The sequence below is a fragment of the Oryctolagus cuniculus genome, chromosome X (assembly GCF_964237555.1).
Source record: "Oryctolagus cuniculus chromosome X, mOryCun1.1, whole genome shotgun sequence".
Taxonomy (NCBI): Eukaryota; Metazoa; Chordata; class Mammalia; order Lagomorpha; family Leporidae; genus Oryctolagus; species Oryctolagus cuniculus.
In genome coordinates this window covers 34,179,190-34,194,348 of record NC_091453.1, presented here as the reverse complement: position 1 = coordinate 34,194,348, position 15,159 = coordinate 34,179,190, and the positions used below count along the sequence as shown (strand labels likewise).

Here is a 15,159-nt window from a genome sequence, read left to right as displayed (position 1 = left end):
GCTCCTTATGATCCCAGAAGTCAATCACCGGCGGGACCAGATCTAAATCTCATCCATCTGTCCATCCATCCATCCATCTGTTAAGGATTTATTAAGCATCTACTGCGTGGCACAACGACCATAGTACAACAACCGCTCTAGATGCCGTGCAAAGGCGCAAGGCTCCCTAGAAGCCCAGATGGGCGGCTGGACTGCGAGTACTGAGGGCGGAGTTTCTGACCCGCACTTGCAGGGAATGTCGCTGCCTCTGCCTCATAGTTATGGCTTTGGCCAGGGAGCAAGGCAAGATCCAGGCTGGAGCGCAGTCTAGGGCGCAAATTATTACAAATGTTGGCCGGGAGGGAGCGCACTTCCACAGCCGTAAACTTGACCTAGACACCCTTTAGGCGCCGACCGGTCACCAGCGCGCAGGCGCGGGGCAGTCTAGGAGCGGCTTAATGTTGTGCGGGGAGGTGGAATAATTTGAGAGGAGGGGGAGCGGCTCAGAAAGTGATGCAAGCAGGAGGTGTGGCTTAAGCAAATTACATTTTGCCTATTTGCTCCTGCCACTGAAGGCGGGGCCTAGGTGCTCCCTTCTCGGAACGAGGCTGGGCCAAATGTAGTTTTCCCTTCGCGTAGGAGGCGTGGCTTAGGGTGGGCCTTCGAACCGCACTCAGAGATAGGCCGCCTCACTAGGGGGTGTGGCCCGATGAGCCGTCCATCGCCTGTGTGGTCACTTCCTGTGGAGTTTCCCCAGCCCCGGGAGGAGGGGGAAGAGGACGAGGGGGAGGAGGGCGGTCGTCCGGGGTTAGGTTGGGGGGGTGTCGGTCCGTTCAGGGCGGGGGATGACTCACGGCCCATCCCATCTCTCCGACGCCGCCCGCCCGCGCAGAACTGGCTCCATGGCTTAGCAGAGGAGGAGGCGGTGGCGAGCGGGGGGAAGGGGACTCTTATTTTGTTAGGGGGACCGGGCCGAGGCCCGACCGGCCTGGCAGGGCTCGCCCGGGACCGGGCGTCATGTCTCATGCGGCCGAGCCAGCTCGGGACGGCGTAGAGGCCAGCGCGGAGGGCCCCCGAGCCGTGTTCGTGCTATTGGAGGAGCGCAGGCCAGCCGACTCGGCCCAGCTGCTCAGGTGCGGGGCCGCCTGGGGCCGGGAGTGCAGACTGGGGTCTGATCTGGGGGCAGCGGGAACTCCAGACTAGGATTCTAGGCCCTTGGCCTAGCCCTTGAGGACATCGGGGTACCCGTCTTGGGTGGGGGGGCACCTAAGGAATCCGGCAGTGGCCTGCCTGACCGAGGCTTAAAGCAGTAGTGGGAGTGCAGATTCGGGGGGCTCTTGACTGAGCCTAGAGGGTCGGATTCTGGAGTATCCAGAACCTGGTGAACTTGGGGGACTGGGATTCTGGTTATAGGATGAATCTGACGTCTTTGGGCCGGGTGTGAGGGGAATGAATTTGAGGGGACACTGTCAGCCGAAGCACTGATTTTAAGGAAATCCTGGAATCTTTTTCCTTCAGTGTTGGTGAAGGGGTCCTGGGGGGGGGGGACACAGGTGCTGTCTTGGCAGCTTGGTGACTCCCAGTGGCTGGTAGCTGTGTTTGGGACTAACATGAATCGGGTCGGTTTGGGGGTGTCTCCGATGTGCCGTGTGAATGAGTATGCGTGAACGAGCTAGAAGAGCAAAACATTCAGCAAGACTTGGGCATAACAATCCTTTCACCTCTGCCCACCCAGCCAGCCGGGGCAGATCTCAGGGATAGTGGGAAAGCCCTCTTCCCATACTCCTTAGGGGCTTGAATGGGAAGCGGCCTGGCAGACTTGAGGGCATGGGGATGATGTTACCTCTTAGCCCAGAAAAAGCCTCAGACCTTATTTGGGAACCCAGAGGGTCTTGTTGCTATTGTCACTCAGGCGGCCCTGCCCACACACCCCTCTGCTGTTGATCTCGCCCTCCCTGTCCATCCCTCCCTTCCTGGGGAGGTGATCTTGACTCCCTTCTAGAGCTGGAGTGAGTACCGACTACGCTGTCCCTGCCTGGGTGGGTCTTTGCTGGCCTCCTCTCATCTAGTGGGCCTTGGAGTCCCAGCCCTCCTGTCCACACCCTTGCCCACTCCCCCCCACCCCGCGCCCCTCTCTTCCAACTTGTGTGCAGGGTGTGTGTGTGTGTGTGTTCCTGGGAGGGGGCTTTGCCTCTTCTCTCTGCCCGGGATTGTGCTGAGCTCAGCGGCTCCGGGAGCTTCCTCTTCCTGGGTGGTTTTAGGGCCCCATCTGAGGGTGAGGAGAGGAAGGAAGACAGATCCTTGGGGAGGGGAGAGAATTCTTGTCAAGTGAAGTCACAATCTCTGAGGGACTGAAAGTCTTGGACTAAATTCCAGGGTGCACGTGCGTGGTAGTGGCCCCCCCATGCCAGGGTCCTGGCACCCAGCGCGGAGGGCTGAGCAGGAGCCTCTCAGTATATATCAGTTCAGTGCCTTTGAACTCCTTTGTAACAGCCTGGATCACAGCAGTGGGCAGACTTGAAAGGGAGGGGCGTTTATGACTTCTTACTTTGTGTGCCAGTGGGTGTTGGTGTTGGGGTGGGGGGAGGTTGTGTTTTGATCTCTGAAAAAAAAAAAAAAAGCAGGTGAGGGCAGGGCCGGCTCCTGCGGTGAAGAAAAGAAAAGAATGCTCTATAAAGCAGATCATCCACTTAGATCGATCCCCCTCGTGCAAACCCAGAGTGTGGAAGTCTTTGATATTTCCATTTTTATATTTGGGTGTGTGTTGGCAGCCCATGAACTCTGGCTGGGGCTGGGAAAAAACTCCTTTGGGAAGTGGTAGCTTCTTACGTAAAGCAAATCACAGACCCCGGGTTCTCTTTGGGATGCAGTCAGTGTTGTGTTTACAAGGGACTGTTCTGGCTGAGGGATGCCCCCACCTGGTGTGTGTGTGTGTGTGTGTGTGTACACGCATGTGGGCTCACATTCAACTGTCAGGAAAACAGTAGAGGGTGTGGGGGCTGGGAGGACTTTGACTGCAGAGTCAGGGATCCTTGTGTCAAGTGAATTGGCATTCCTAACTCCTTTGCTTTTCCTCGTGCTCAGGTGGTTGTTACAAGTGATTGTTAGAGTGAGGGGATTGGGATCCAGGCACCCATTATTCTGACTCTTAGGGACGGGGGGTTGAGGACGGGAGAGGGCTGGCAGATGTGGGGATTCTTGGTGGTGGTACCCAGCAGGGTGGCCAACTCTATAGGTCTCTCTCTCTCTCTCTCTCTCTCTGTCGAGGGGAGCAGAGAAGAGAATGAGGAATTCATACAATCATTGACCCTCACCCCTGCCTCCCCCCCCCCCCCTCAGCTTGAACTCTCTGCTTCCGGAATCCGGAATTGTTGCAGACATCGAGTTAGAAAACATCCTGGATCCTGACAGCTTCTACGAACTCAAAAGCCAACCCCTACCCCTCCGGTCCAGGTATGACTCCGCCCCCCCCCCCCCCCATTCCTCAGCCTTGCTTCCCCCCAGCGCCAGCCCAACCCTTTCTCCCACCAGCCTGCATTTTCCAGATGACAAAATTAGGGGCCACAAAGAGCCTGCCACACCGAATAGCCAGCGGCCAAGCTAGGGGGGCCATCCGGACCTCCACTGCCTCCCTCCACTCCACCTGCAGAGCCATTCATACACAAATATGCCAGCCAGCCTGGAGTCTCCCCACACAGGATGTGGTCTGCTTAAAGGCACCCGAGGTGGGCGGAGCCACAGCCCCAGCCCCTGCTCAGCCCCCTCCCACACTCTGAGAACCCACCTCTCTCAGCCCATGAGGATCCCCCTATGGGTCTCTTCTCTCTTTCTCTCTCTTTCTGCCCCCCTCACACTCCTCCCCCCCCCATTGGAAGTCTAAATGTGCTGAGTCATCGGCCTGGGCTCTAAGAGAGGGGAGGGGACCTGGAAGAGGGGGCCGGAAGGGAGGATTGTGAAATCTCTGAGATTTTCAAGACTGCCTAGCTCCCGGGACCAGAGGCTCAGGCAGGGGGGGAAGTCCGGCCTGGGGCTGCCCCTCTAACCCGGCCCCTCCCCACTCCCCCCACCACCACCACTATCTATCACCAGGAGCTCACAGAGCATCTCCAACCCCAAGTTGGGTTTAGGAGCCCTTGGCATTCACCTTCTCCTCCAGGGCCTCAGTTCTGCTGCTGCACACCTTGAAGTGGGGCACATCCCCTCTGGCAGGGCTCAGCAGTGGCATCACCACTTGACACAGGAACAGGCTCACATCCAGGCTCCACCACGAGGTCTGAGTGCTAACATTCTTCCACCGACCTGTGACCTCTGACTGCCAGGACCCGATCCCGTGCCCAGGTCTCCGCCATCAGACTATGACCCCTGAGGGCTGCAGCCAGGCTTGGGTCCTGCATCCACCCCACCTTAAGCTTGGGACAAGACTTTTAGCTTACATGTGGCCCCGTATTTCCCATTCCACAGCCTCCCAATATCACTTCAGGCTACACCAGCCACCCCAGCGACACTCTCTGCGTCGTCTTCTACAGGGGGCTCCAGGACCCCTGCCATGTCGTCGGCTTCTTCGTCTCGGGTGTTGCTGCGACAGCAGCTAATGCGGGCCCAGGCGCAGGAGCAAGAGCAGCGTGAGCGTCGGGAACAGGCTGCAGCCACTCCCTTCCCCAGCCCTGCACCTGCCTCTCCTGCCATCTCCGTGGTTGGTGTCTCTGCTGGGGGCCACACATTGGGCCGTCCGCCTCCTGCTCAGGTGCCCAGGGAGGTGCTCAAGGTAAGGTGAGACCCAGAGGCCCGGGACCCACTCCTGTGACTGCTGAGCAATTCTCAGAGCTTGGGGGCGGGGGGCGGCCCTGGGGGGTCTTGGTAAGCTTTTGAGCAAAGTCTCAAGGACTTTGAAGGAAGGTCTCCGATTCTGTTTGAATCATCTGTTCGTGTCCTGTGCATTTAGGGTTCTTGAGTTATTGTTGGGGAGCTGTAAGAGGTTCTTGGGGGCCCCGAGGATGCCTTGGTGGACCATGGGGGCTTTTAAGTACCCTGGGGGCCCTGGGTCTGTAGGATGAGCTTCCTGTATGCATGTGATACATTAAAAGTTCTTCTGCCCTTGCAGTGTTAGAAGAAAGCAGGTATGGTGCCTAGGCCTGTCAGGTGGAATCAGAATACGGGGAGCTAACGGGGCAGTGCCAGGGTGTTCCAGAAACTGTAAGGGATCCTGTCAATCATAGGTGGATCTTGGGGGCTATGAAGGAGTTCTGAGATTTTTGAGAAAGGGTATCTGGGCCCAAAGAGGGACTCTCACAAGTACTTGGGGGGGTTTCATATTCTGTACCCAGTTTGTCTCCCAGAACCCAAGAGCAGATGGGTTAGGAAGGGCAGTGTCAGCCCTGAGCCTTGCTTTCCTGTCGTTTCCCCTCTCCTGCCCGCCCCCCTTCATCACACAGGTGCAGACCCACCTGGAGAACCCGACGCGCTACCACCTGCAGCAGGCGCGCCGGCAGCAGGTAAAGCAGTACCTGTCCACCACACTTGGGCCCAAGCTGGCGTCCCAGGCCCTCACCCCACCGCCAGGGCCTGCGAGTGCACAGCCGCTCCCTGCTCCTGAGGCTGCCCATGCTACCGGCCCCACAGGCAGTGCTCCCAACAGCCCCATGGCGCTGCTCACCATTGGGTCCAGCTCAGAAAAGGAGGTAAGAGGCTGCAGACAGTGCCCCTGTGCCCTGCTCTCCAAATTTGTCCAAGCCTATAGCACATTTGCTTCTGCCCCCAGATCGATGATGTCATTGATGAGATCATCAGCCTCGAGTCCAGCTACAATGACGAGATGCTCAGCTATCTGCCGGGAGGTACTGCGGGGCTGCAGCTCCCCAGCACGGTAGGTCCTGGGCTGGGGGATTTCCCTGAAACTGAGGGCATCCCTTTATCACTAAGGCTGCACCTGTGGTAGCTGTAGATGGATGAGTCCCTTGTGCATTTTACTAGAATGGAGAGGGAGTCCTTGCGATGAGAATGGGGCATACCCATACTCTTGGGCCTTGTGTTGGACTGGATCAAGAGGTGAGCCTGTAGACATTATCATTATTGTTGTTATGATTAGCAGTAAGCATGCCAAGTTTAATGGAGAGAGTCCACCTGACAGACCTGGTAGACATCTTAGGAAAGAACTGAGAACCCAGTCTGTATTCAGACTGGAGTTTTTATGGATGTGGATATGTGGATATGGCCTTTTATTTTTTCTTCCCCCCTCCCTTTCTGGGATATGGCGAGGTAGAAGGCTTTCTGGGCATGGAATTCCTGAAATTCCTCCCAGAACTTTATAATGGACCTCATAGCCCCCTTGATGTAGGACAGGGAAGATGCTGCCTTGTCGACTTTGATATACATGGTGTGGGGAATGCATGGTGATGTTAGGCATATCAGGGCACTTGGATTTTGCTTGGGAAGTACCAAGAGTTGGGAATCTTTTTAGCAATTTAAACATACAATGAAATTCAGGTCATTGGGACATACCCAGACCATGTTGCAACTGGACCACACCAAAAGTCTCCAAAGTTGGTATGGATTATAGTAAGTGGTTGAACCTCCTAGTGACTGGAGTATCCCAAGTCTCATGCAGTAAAGTGGGCCAAGAGGATGTGTCCTTGTAGAGAGTGGCCAAAACATCCTAGAGCAAGGGATTGTAATGTTTCTAGAACATTCCAGGAATCTTATAATTTGCTCTGGAACATACAAGCTGCCTATAGCTTTCCTTTTTATCCAACTTACAAAGAGGATAGCAGCATCTGTATAAATGGTACTGATTTCTGGAACTTTCTGTTGAGTTGGACACAGAAATTGAGACTCTGTCTTAGATCAGCAGGCTGGAGGGGGTTTCGAGAGATGCAGACTCTTCAAGAGGTGGGACTTGGATGTACTTAAGAGATTCCATGTATTATAGTAGAATATATCCAGGATAGTGTGAAGGAAGGGGAAGAAAAACCTGAGGCTGACATACAAGCAGGCTGAGTTGAATACTTAGTGAGGAAGAACACTAAGCAGGAAGACACTGGAGTCAGCACCTCAGTACATGGCAGCAGGAGACCGTGGTGCCTAGCTGGTGTGACTTTATCAGAACAAAAGACTGGAGATTAGGTTGGAACTCTCCAGAAGCCAGATTTTGGGTAGAATGTTGCCATGACAATTCACCAAGGTCTGAGAAAGGTTGGGTTGGAGCGCTCCAAGAATGCTGGATTGGAATGTGGTGTGGGGAGGAGCTAAAGGACTGGAATGTCACATCAGAGCCGACAGTGACCTGAGAAGAGTGGTTTTCCAGTATTTGTCTCAGAGGCAGCCTTGGAGTTGGAAGGGGGGCATCGGAGGTCACTGCCAAATTTTGTATTGGGGGGGGTGCTGCAGGATGAGCAGGCCAGGCAGGCCGCAGTCCCCCTGCAAAGCTCTGCCCTCCCTGTTGTGTTGCATGTGAAGTCACCTTGAAGGCCAAGGAAGCGTGCTCCCTTGGCTGACTCAGCCAAGCCTTGCCTTAGAGGGCCCCATCTTCGGCTTGTGTGCAGGGTCAGGAGCCTTGTTCTGAGGAAGAACGGTGCCAGGGGTCTGTCTCAACCATTTCTCTGCCCTCAGCTGCCCGTGTCAGGGAACCTGCTTGATGTGTACAGTAGTCAGGGTGTGGCCACGCCAGCCATCACCGTCAGCAACTCCTGTCCGGCAGAGCTGCCCAACATCAAGCGGGAGATCTCTGGTAAGTGCCAGGGTATTGGCCCTGTACCCTCATCTGGATCCCCGGGGTGAGCCCTGTGCCTAGCAGCTCTGGAACGGAGCCTGATCTGGGGGCATTCAGAGCACGAAGGAATACGAGCTATTTGCCATCTTTTTCTGTATGGCTCCTGGCCTGCTTTTACCCAGCTGCCTCTCGCGTTCTCTCCTCTTGGATTGAACAAGTGGCCTGTCACCATGGCTTTGTAAACAACTGTGAGGCAGGCATCGTGGTGCACGCCTTCCTTCAGGTCAAGCTCTCTGCTAATGCATGCTGGGAGGCAGCAGGTAATGGCCCAAGTCCTTGGGTTCCTGCTTCCCATGTGTGGGAGACCCAGATGGAGTTCCTGGCTCCTGGCTTTGGCCTGGCCCATCCCAGGATGTTGCAGGCATTTAGGGGAATGAACCAGTAGATGGAAAATTTCTCTCTCTCTCTCCTCTCCCTCCGTTTCCCTCCCCTCTGTCACTCCGCCTTTCAAATAAATAAATACATTTTTAAAGAATCGTAAAAATAGAAACACTTTCTTTAAAAAGTCACTTCCCCTGCCTCTGCGCAGCACCCCTGCCCCTGGGCTGCTGTCTTTCATGGCTGCAGAGGCCCTGACCACTGCTGTTCTCTTCTAGAGACCGAGGCAAAGGCCCTTTTGAAGGAACGGCAGAAGAAAGATAATCACAATCTGAGTAAGCCAGAGACCTTGTGCGCTTGCCCTGCCTTGCATGCCCGGGCCCCTGCCTGCAGTATCCCCACAGCCTCTCCTTTGTCCCTCCTTCACCCATTGACCACTCTTTCCCACTCTTTCTTTCTCTCCTCCCACCTCTGAAGTCGAACGTCGCAGGCGATTCAACATTAACGACAGGATCAAGGAACTGGGCACCCTCATCCCCAAGTCCAGTGATCCGTGAGTCTGGCTCGGCAATCCAGGGCCGGTGGGAGATGGGGTGGGCACCAGGCTTTCTCGCCCACTAGTTTTCCTCTGGCCGTTTTCAGCCTGAGCATGGCCATAGACCCCCGCTGTGCACCCTGGAATGGTCTGTGTGCCCCATCTGCTCCCTGTAGGACATGCACCCCCCAGTTTGCTGCTAGTGCAATACTCCCTTTATTCTTTCATGACTTATTGTTGAGCCTCTGCTCTGTGCCAGGGATCAGAGGGCATGAAACCCACAAAGATCCCTGACCTCATGGACCTGCTGTTTTAGTGGGGGCAGACAGATAGCAGGCCAGATAAGTTAAGTCAGAGGCTTAGGATGGGCCCCATGGAAGAGAATGAAGAGTGGAAGGAAGATGGGGGATGGTTGGGGAGGGTGACAGTCTGGAGTGAGGCACGTGGGGACAGGACAGGCTGCAACTGACCAGGCATAATAAGGCCTAAAAGGAGACGAGGCAGGCAGCCACACGGGGATCTAGGGGAGCAAGTTCAAGGTGCAGGGCACAGCTGAAAAAGAGGCCAAGAGACAGGAATGACTGTCCATGCCCTAGGAGCACTGAGAGGCCAGTGTGACTGTCGTGAGCTGAACCAGAGAGACCCGGGTTCAAGAAGGGGCTTCCAGGGCTCAGGGTGTGATGGGGCACTGTTGGAAGATTCCGGATAGAGGGTTTTCCTCTGAGCGGTCTCTACCTTCTGGATGCCCCCACCTCAAGTTCTAGGCCTGTGCTGCGGTGCTCTTTCTGCCTGAGTGTGCTGCCACTCGCCTTAGCCCCAGAGAGACTCCCCTTACGAGTGCACTTCAGAATGTTCGCAGAAAAATGGAATTGGGCGATATGTTTATCTTGGTGCAAGAAAATGTTGAAACCCACACTTATGAGGTCGCCTCAGTAATAATGAGCTCATGGATAACACATATCGTGACAGAACTATGCATGGATTTCAATTTTTTTTGAATCAAAATAATCGTTATCTTTTCATGCCACTTTCCACCAACTTTTTGAAGTTTCCTTACGCAGCGCTTTCTCATTCCTCCCCGTCGGGCCCCACAGGGAGATGCGTTGGAACAAAGGCACCATCCTGAAGGCCTCTGTGGACTACATCCGCAAGCTGCAGAAGGAGCAGCAACGCTCCAAAGACCTAGAGAGCCGGCAGCGATCCCTGGAACAGGCTAACCGTAGCCTGCAGCTCCGAATTCAGGTCTGGAAGGAAGAGACGGTGGCAGGGGTGGGGTGGGGGCGGGGGTTGCTGCAAGGAGAGGCAGAGGGAAAACAGGCCAGGGTTTCCCCTCCTGGCGTGGCATGGCATGTCCCCGGGCTTCGCCACTCACATGGTTATGATCACAGTTATGATAACGGAGACTCCTAACCTTGACAAGGAGGATAAAGGATATTACCTGGTGTGCTTCGTGCTGAGTCTAGGCCATGCACTGTAACAAGAGCTTTTGATTCATTCGCTCATTTAATCTTCACAACAACTTTGGGAGACAGGGCCTACTATTATACCCATTTTACAGATTGGGACTCTGAGGCTCAGAGATGTTAAGTGACTTGCCTGAGGTTTCACAGTTGCTGAGTGGTAAGGGGCTGTGTTGGAGCCCAGGCATTCTGCCCTCCTAACCTTTCCACTCCTCTGCCTCTTGGGGACTGTGAACCCCATCTTATCCGGCCCCTATCCCTTCTCTTCTGCAGGAGCTGGAACTGCAGGCTCAGATCCATGGTCTCCCGGTGCCTCCCACCCCAGGGCTGCTCTCCCTGGCCACAACTTCGGCCTCTGACAGCCTCAAGCCGGAGCAGCTGGACATTGAGGAGGAAAGCAGGCCAGGCACAGCAACGTTCCATGTAGCGGGGGGACCGGCCCAGAGTGCCCCCCACCAGCAGCCCCCGGCACCACCCTCGGACGCGCTTCTGGACCTGCAGTTTCCCAGTGACCACTTGGGAGACCTGGGGGACCCCTTCCACCTAGGGCTGGAGGACATTCTGATGGAGGAGGAGGAAGGGGTGGTGGGAGGACTGTCGGGGGGTGCCCTGTCCCCACTGCGGGCTGCCTCTGACCCCCTGCTCTCCTCAGTATCCCCTGCTGTCTCCAAGGCCAGCAGCCGCCGCAGCAGCTTCAGCATGGAGGAGGAGTCCTGATCAGGCCTCACCCCTCCCCTGGGCCTTCCCCGCCCAGGAAAGGAGGACAAGTCAAGATGAGGCCCTGCCTTTTCCCCCACCCTCCCGTGAGACTGCCCTGCCCAGGTGTACTGGGGGCAGAGGAGATGTGATCAGGCAAGGAGGAGGAGGAGTCAGATGAGGCTCCTCCCCATCCCCAAAGGCCCAGCCCAGTGCAGGTATTTCAGAGGGAGAAGGCTCCCCAAAGTGGTGAGGTCAGGGCCTGTGCCCTGTGGATCACAGCCTCGCCCCTGCCGCCGTGGGACCTGCTCTTGCCCAAGTGAAGGAAGGAAGCAGGATGAGGGCCTGCCCTGTACCCTGGGGACCGTCCTAGCTCGATCTCCCAGGGAAAGAAGGTGTCAGGATGGTGCTCCATCCCTTCTCTGCAAACCACCAATCTAGTCCAGGCTACCAGGGAAGAGGAGTCAAAATGATGGAGGTCCCACTGCCGGGGGCTACAGCCCTGCGCCTTCCCCTTGAATCCTGCCCTGCTCAGGCAAGGAACAGAAGTGAGACTGAGACGTGGCCCCTTTGCCTAGGAACTTGGTATTGGCCTTCTAGGAATGGCGGCGCTAGGCCCCTTCCCTTCCCTGTAGTAACAGCCCAGCGCAGGCATTTCAGGTGTAGAGGCCCCTGCGTGGAGGTCACAGCCGTGCCCTTGGCCCATCAGCAGCATCCCACCCAAGCATTCCACGCTGCAGGGAAGAGTGGTACTTAAGCTCCCCTGCCTGAACCTGGGACCAAGCCCACCTAGCTTAGGAGGGCTCTGAGCCGACCTTGCTCTAGAGGAAGGGGACAAGATGTTGAAATCATACGGGTTGACTTTGCAGACCGAGGTAGGGAGTGAGACTCAGGCCCTGACCCTTGGGCAGACTCCTGCCTTCTTCCTCGCAGCAGTGTGGGGAGGGGATGGGGGATAGCAGGGACTGAGGCCAGGCATCCAGAATCGGGACTTCAGGGCATAGAGGGACACGATGAAGGAAGGGGACATTTCTGCAAGATCCACAGCCCAGGAAAAAGGTAGAAACCTCTTCCACCGAGGCAGAGCCCTGGAGCGTGGGTCACAAAAGCATATTGTTTCCCCTCATTTTTTTTAACTCCCCTATTCCGAAGCTAGGTTACCCCCAGCCTCTGGGCCCCACCCCATTCTCCATGGGGAGGAATCCCTCCATTTGAGATATCCAGAGACACTCCCCACCCACTGCCCACCCCTCCCACCACTTACACCCAAGGCTGTCGGCTTTGGATTGCTGGGGCCAGGCCCCAGGGAGGGTGTGCTGAGGGGTCTGTAGGTTTGGGATTAAAATAATAAATGCTAGGCGTGTTTGATGCGCTTTTAACTTTGGCAAAGAGTCTCCTGTCCTCGTTTGTGACGGTACAGTGAACATGACCCGTGTAGGGCACAAAGGCTGAAGGTTCTTGGAAGAAACAGACTGGAGAGGGATGGATGAGAGATTGGAGATGGGAAGCGAGGCGGCAGGAGATCAACCTCCAAACAAAGGCTGTTGGCCTTGCAAAAGACCTGCCAGGCCCCATTCGAACGGCTGCCATTTGTTTCACTTGATTTGTTTCTCTGAGGAATGTTGGTCAGATTGTGCTGTTTCTCCTTCCCATTTCCTGCTTGAAGAAGCCTGGTGGCAGAATTTAAGTAACACTTCTGAAGGTGGGCAGCCTATAAATGGCTGAAATACTGAACAGTCAAGTTTGCCGAGTGACGGCTGCAGATTGAAAACGTCACTGAGGGCAGAGTGGGAGAGGAGATTTCTTCTTAAAAAAAAAAAAAGTTTATTTTTATCTACTTGAAAGGCAGAGCGCCAGGGAGAGATATCTTCCTTCCACTTATTCACTCCCCAAATGGCCCCAACAGCCAGGACTAGGCCAGACTGAAGCCAGGAGCCAGGAGCTCCATCTGGGTCTCCCACTTGAGTTGCAGGGGCCTGAGCACGTGGGCCACCTTCCACTGCTTTTTCAGGTGCACTAGCAGGGAGCTGGATTGGAAGTGGAATCCAGTATGGGATGCCTGGGTTATAGGCAGTGGTTTAATCTGCTATACCACAATGCCTGTTCCTGGGAGAAATGATTTTATTGGAAATTTAATTTGCTTATTTTTTACTTATTTAATTCATTTGTTTGAGAGACAGACCTAGAGAGCTCCCAATCTGCTGGTTCACTCCCCAAATGTCCACAACAGGCTGGGGCTGGGATTGGCCAAAAACAGAAGCCAGGAACTCAATCCAGGTCTCCCATGGTGGGGGGGGCAGGAACCTTAATCACGAGGCCAAACACCCACTCACAAGTTCATATTTGAAACTGATAAGGAAATACATTGGGGCCAGTGCTGTGGCATAGTAGGCTAAGCCTCCACCTGCAGTGCCATCATCCCATATGGGTGCCAGTTCAAGTCCTGGCTGCCCCTCTTCTGATCCAGCTCTCTGCTATGGCCTGGGAAAGCAGTAGAAGATGGCCCAATTCCTTGGGCCCCTGTACCCGCGGGGAAGACCCGGAAGAAGCTCCTGGCTCCTGGCTTCCGATCAGCCCAGCTTTGGTTGTTGTGGCCAATTGGAGAATGAGCCAGCAGATGGAAGATCTGTCTCTCCCTCTCTGTCTGAAACTCCACCTCTCAAGTAAATAAATAAATCTTTCGTTTAAAAAAAAAGCATATGGAAATGTCACCTGGAAGATAACACAGGTGTCCAAAATGGTAGAAAGGGTGAAGAGAAAACTGAAGGTCAAGGAATAGGCAAGCAACTCAATTTTGGAACAAGACATTGCTATTTGGGAAGCATTTAAGTGGAAATGAACAGATCTAAGTGTTTTCATGAAGCCTGGGAAATAGCATTTTGTGTGGAATTCCCCAGCCATACCCTGGCTTGCAGGCATCAGGTCTGATCCCTGTGTCTCCCCCACCAGACAGTGACCCCAGAGGGCAGGGATGGGCGTGGTCACCATGACTCCCCTCACACTTGTGCTTCTCAATCCTCAGACATATGGCTCTTTGATGCCTTTATGTTTTTCTCTCCTCTACTTTGCTATAATCTTTTTAAATATTATTTATTTATTAGAGAGAGAGGTCTTCCATCCACTGGTTCACTCCCCAAATGGCTGCAATGGCCAGAGCTGGGCCAATCCAAAGCCAGGAACCTGGAGATTCTTCCGGATCTCCAACATGGGTGCAGGGGCTCAAGGACTTGGGCCATCTTCTACTGCTTTCCCAGGCCACAGCAGAGAGCTGGATCAGAAGTGGAGCAGCCGGAACTCGAACCAGTGCTCATATGGGATGCTGGCACTGCAGGTGGCAACTTTACCTGCTACCACATTGCCGGTCCCAATCTTTATTTTATAAACATAACATAGAGTGACCAGATTACATGAGATTATGATTTTCATTTTCATAGCTGAGTCCTTTTTGCTGGCTTCAGTGAAGCAAATTATCACATTTTGGGGCTATAGGGGTAGGCACTTGGCATAGCAGTGAAAATGCCACTTGGACTTCTTTACCCCATACTGGAGTGCCTGGGTTTGAGTCTTGCTTCCATTTCTAATCCAGTTTCCTGTTTTTTTTGTTTGTTTGTTTGTTTTTTGTTTTTGTTTTTTACAGGCAGAGTGGACAGCAGTCAGCAGTGAGAGAGACAGAAAAGTCTTCCTTTTGCCGTTGGTTCACCCTCCAATGGCCGCCGCGGCTGGCGCTCTGCGGCCGGCGCACAGCGCTGATCTGAAGGCAGGAGCCTGGTGCTTCTCCTGGTCTCCCATGCAGGTGCAGGGCCCAAGCACTTGGGCCATCCTCCACTGCACTCCCTGGCCACAGCAGAGAGCTGGCCTGGAAGAGGGGCAACCAGGACAGAATCCGGCGCCCTGACCAGGACTAGAACCCGGTGTGCTGGTGCCGCAAGGCAGAGGATTAGCCTAGTGAGCCGCGGTGCCAGCCCCACATCTTGCATTCTAAATGCCATTCCCCAATAAAAGGAACCAGATGGCCGGCATTGTGGTGCAATTAAGCTGCCACTTGCAAGGCTGGCATCCTATATCAGAGCACTGGTTTGAGTCCTGGTTATTGCTTCCAGTCTAGCTTCCTGCTAATGTGCCTGCAGAGGCAGTGGAAAATGGACCAAGTACTTGGGTCCCTGCTGACCATGTGGTAGACCTGGATTGAGTTCCTGGCTGCTGGCTTTGACCTGGCCCAGCCCTGGCTATTATGGCCATTGAAGAGTGAACCAATGGATAGAAGAGTCTCTCTCTCTCTCTCTCTCTCTCTCTCTCTCTCTCTCTCTCTCTCTCCCTCTCTGCCTTTCAATTAAATAAATGGATAATTATGTTTTAATAAAAGGAACCAGAGCTCCTTGGAGAAATGTCTGATTTTAAGGCTGGAG

At 54.6% G+C, this 15,159-nt stretch overlaps 1 protein-coding gene across 3 annotated transcripts; it reads left to right on the top strand.

Annotated features, from left to right (window-relative positions):
- Positions 1-685: 685 nt before the first annotated feature.
- Positions 686-12,142, top strand: TFE3 (transcription factor binding to IGHM enhancer 3). 3 transcript variants are annotated; one of them, XM_051827096.2, is made up of 10 exons: positions 686-1,112; positions 3,319-3,432; positions 4,441-4,744; positions 5,412-5,657; positions 5,738-5,842; positions 7,585-7,702; positions 8,341-8,397; positions 8,540-8,615; positions 9,692-9,839; positions 10,331-12,142. In XM_051827096.2, the coding sequence occupies exons 1-10, from the start codon at positions 997-999 to the stop codon at positions 10,772-10,774; spliced, it is 1,728 nt and encodes a 575-aa protein (XP_051683056.1). In that variant the 5' UTR covers positions 686-996; the 3' UTR covers positions 10,775-12,142. The 3 variants fall into 3 exon arrangements, with proteins under 3 accessions (XP_051683056.1, XP_051683058.1, XP_051683057.1); XM_051827098.2 differs by having other exon boundaries at positions 749-1,112; positions 4,506-4,744; XM_051827097.2 differs by lacking the exon at positions 686-1,112 and adding an exon at positions 1,967-1,988 and having other exon boundaries at positions 4,506-4,744.
- Positions 12,143-15,159: the final 3,017 nt, after the last annotated feature.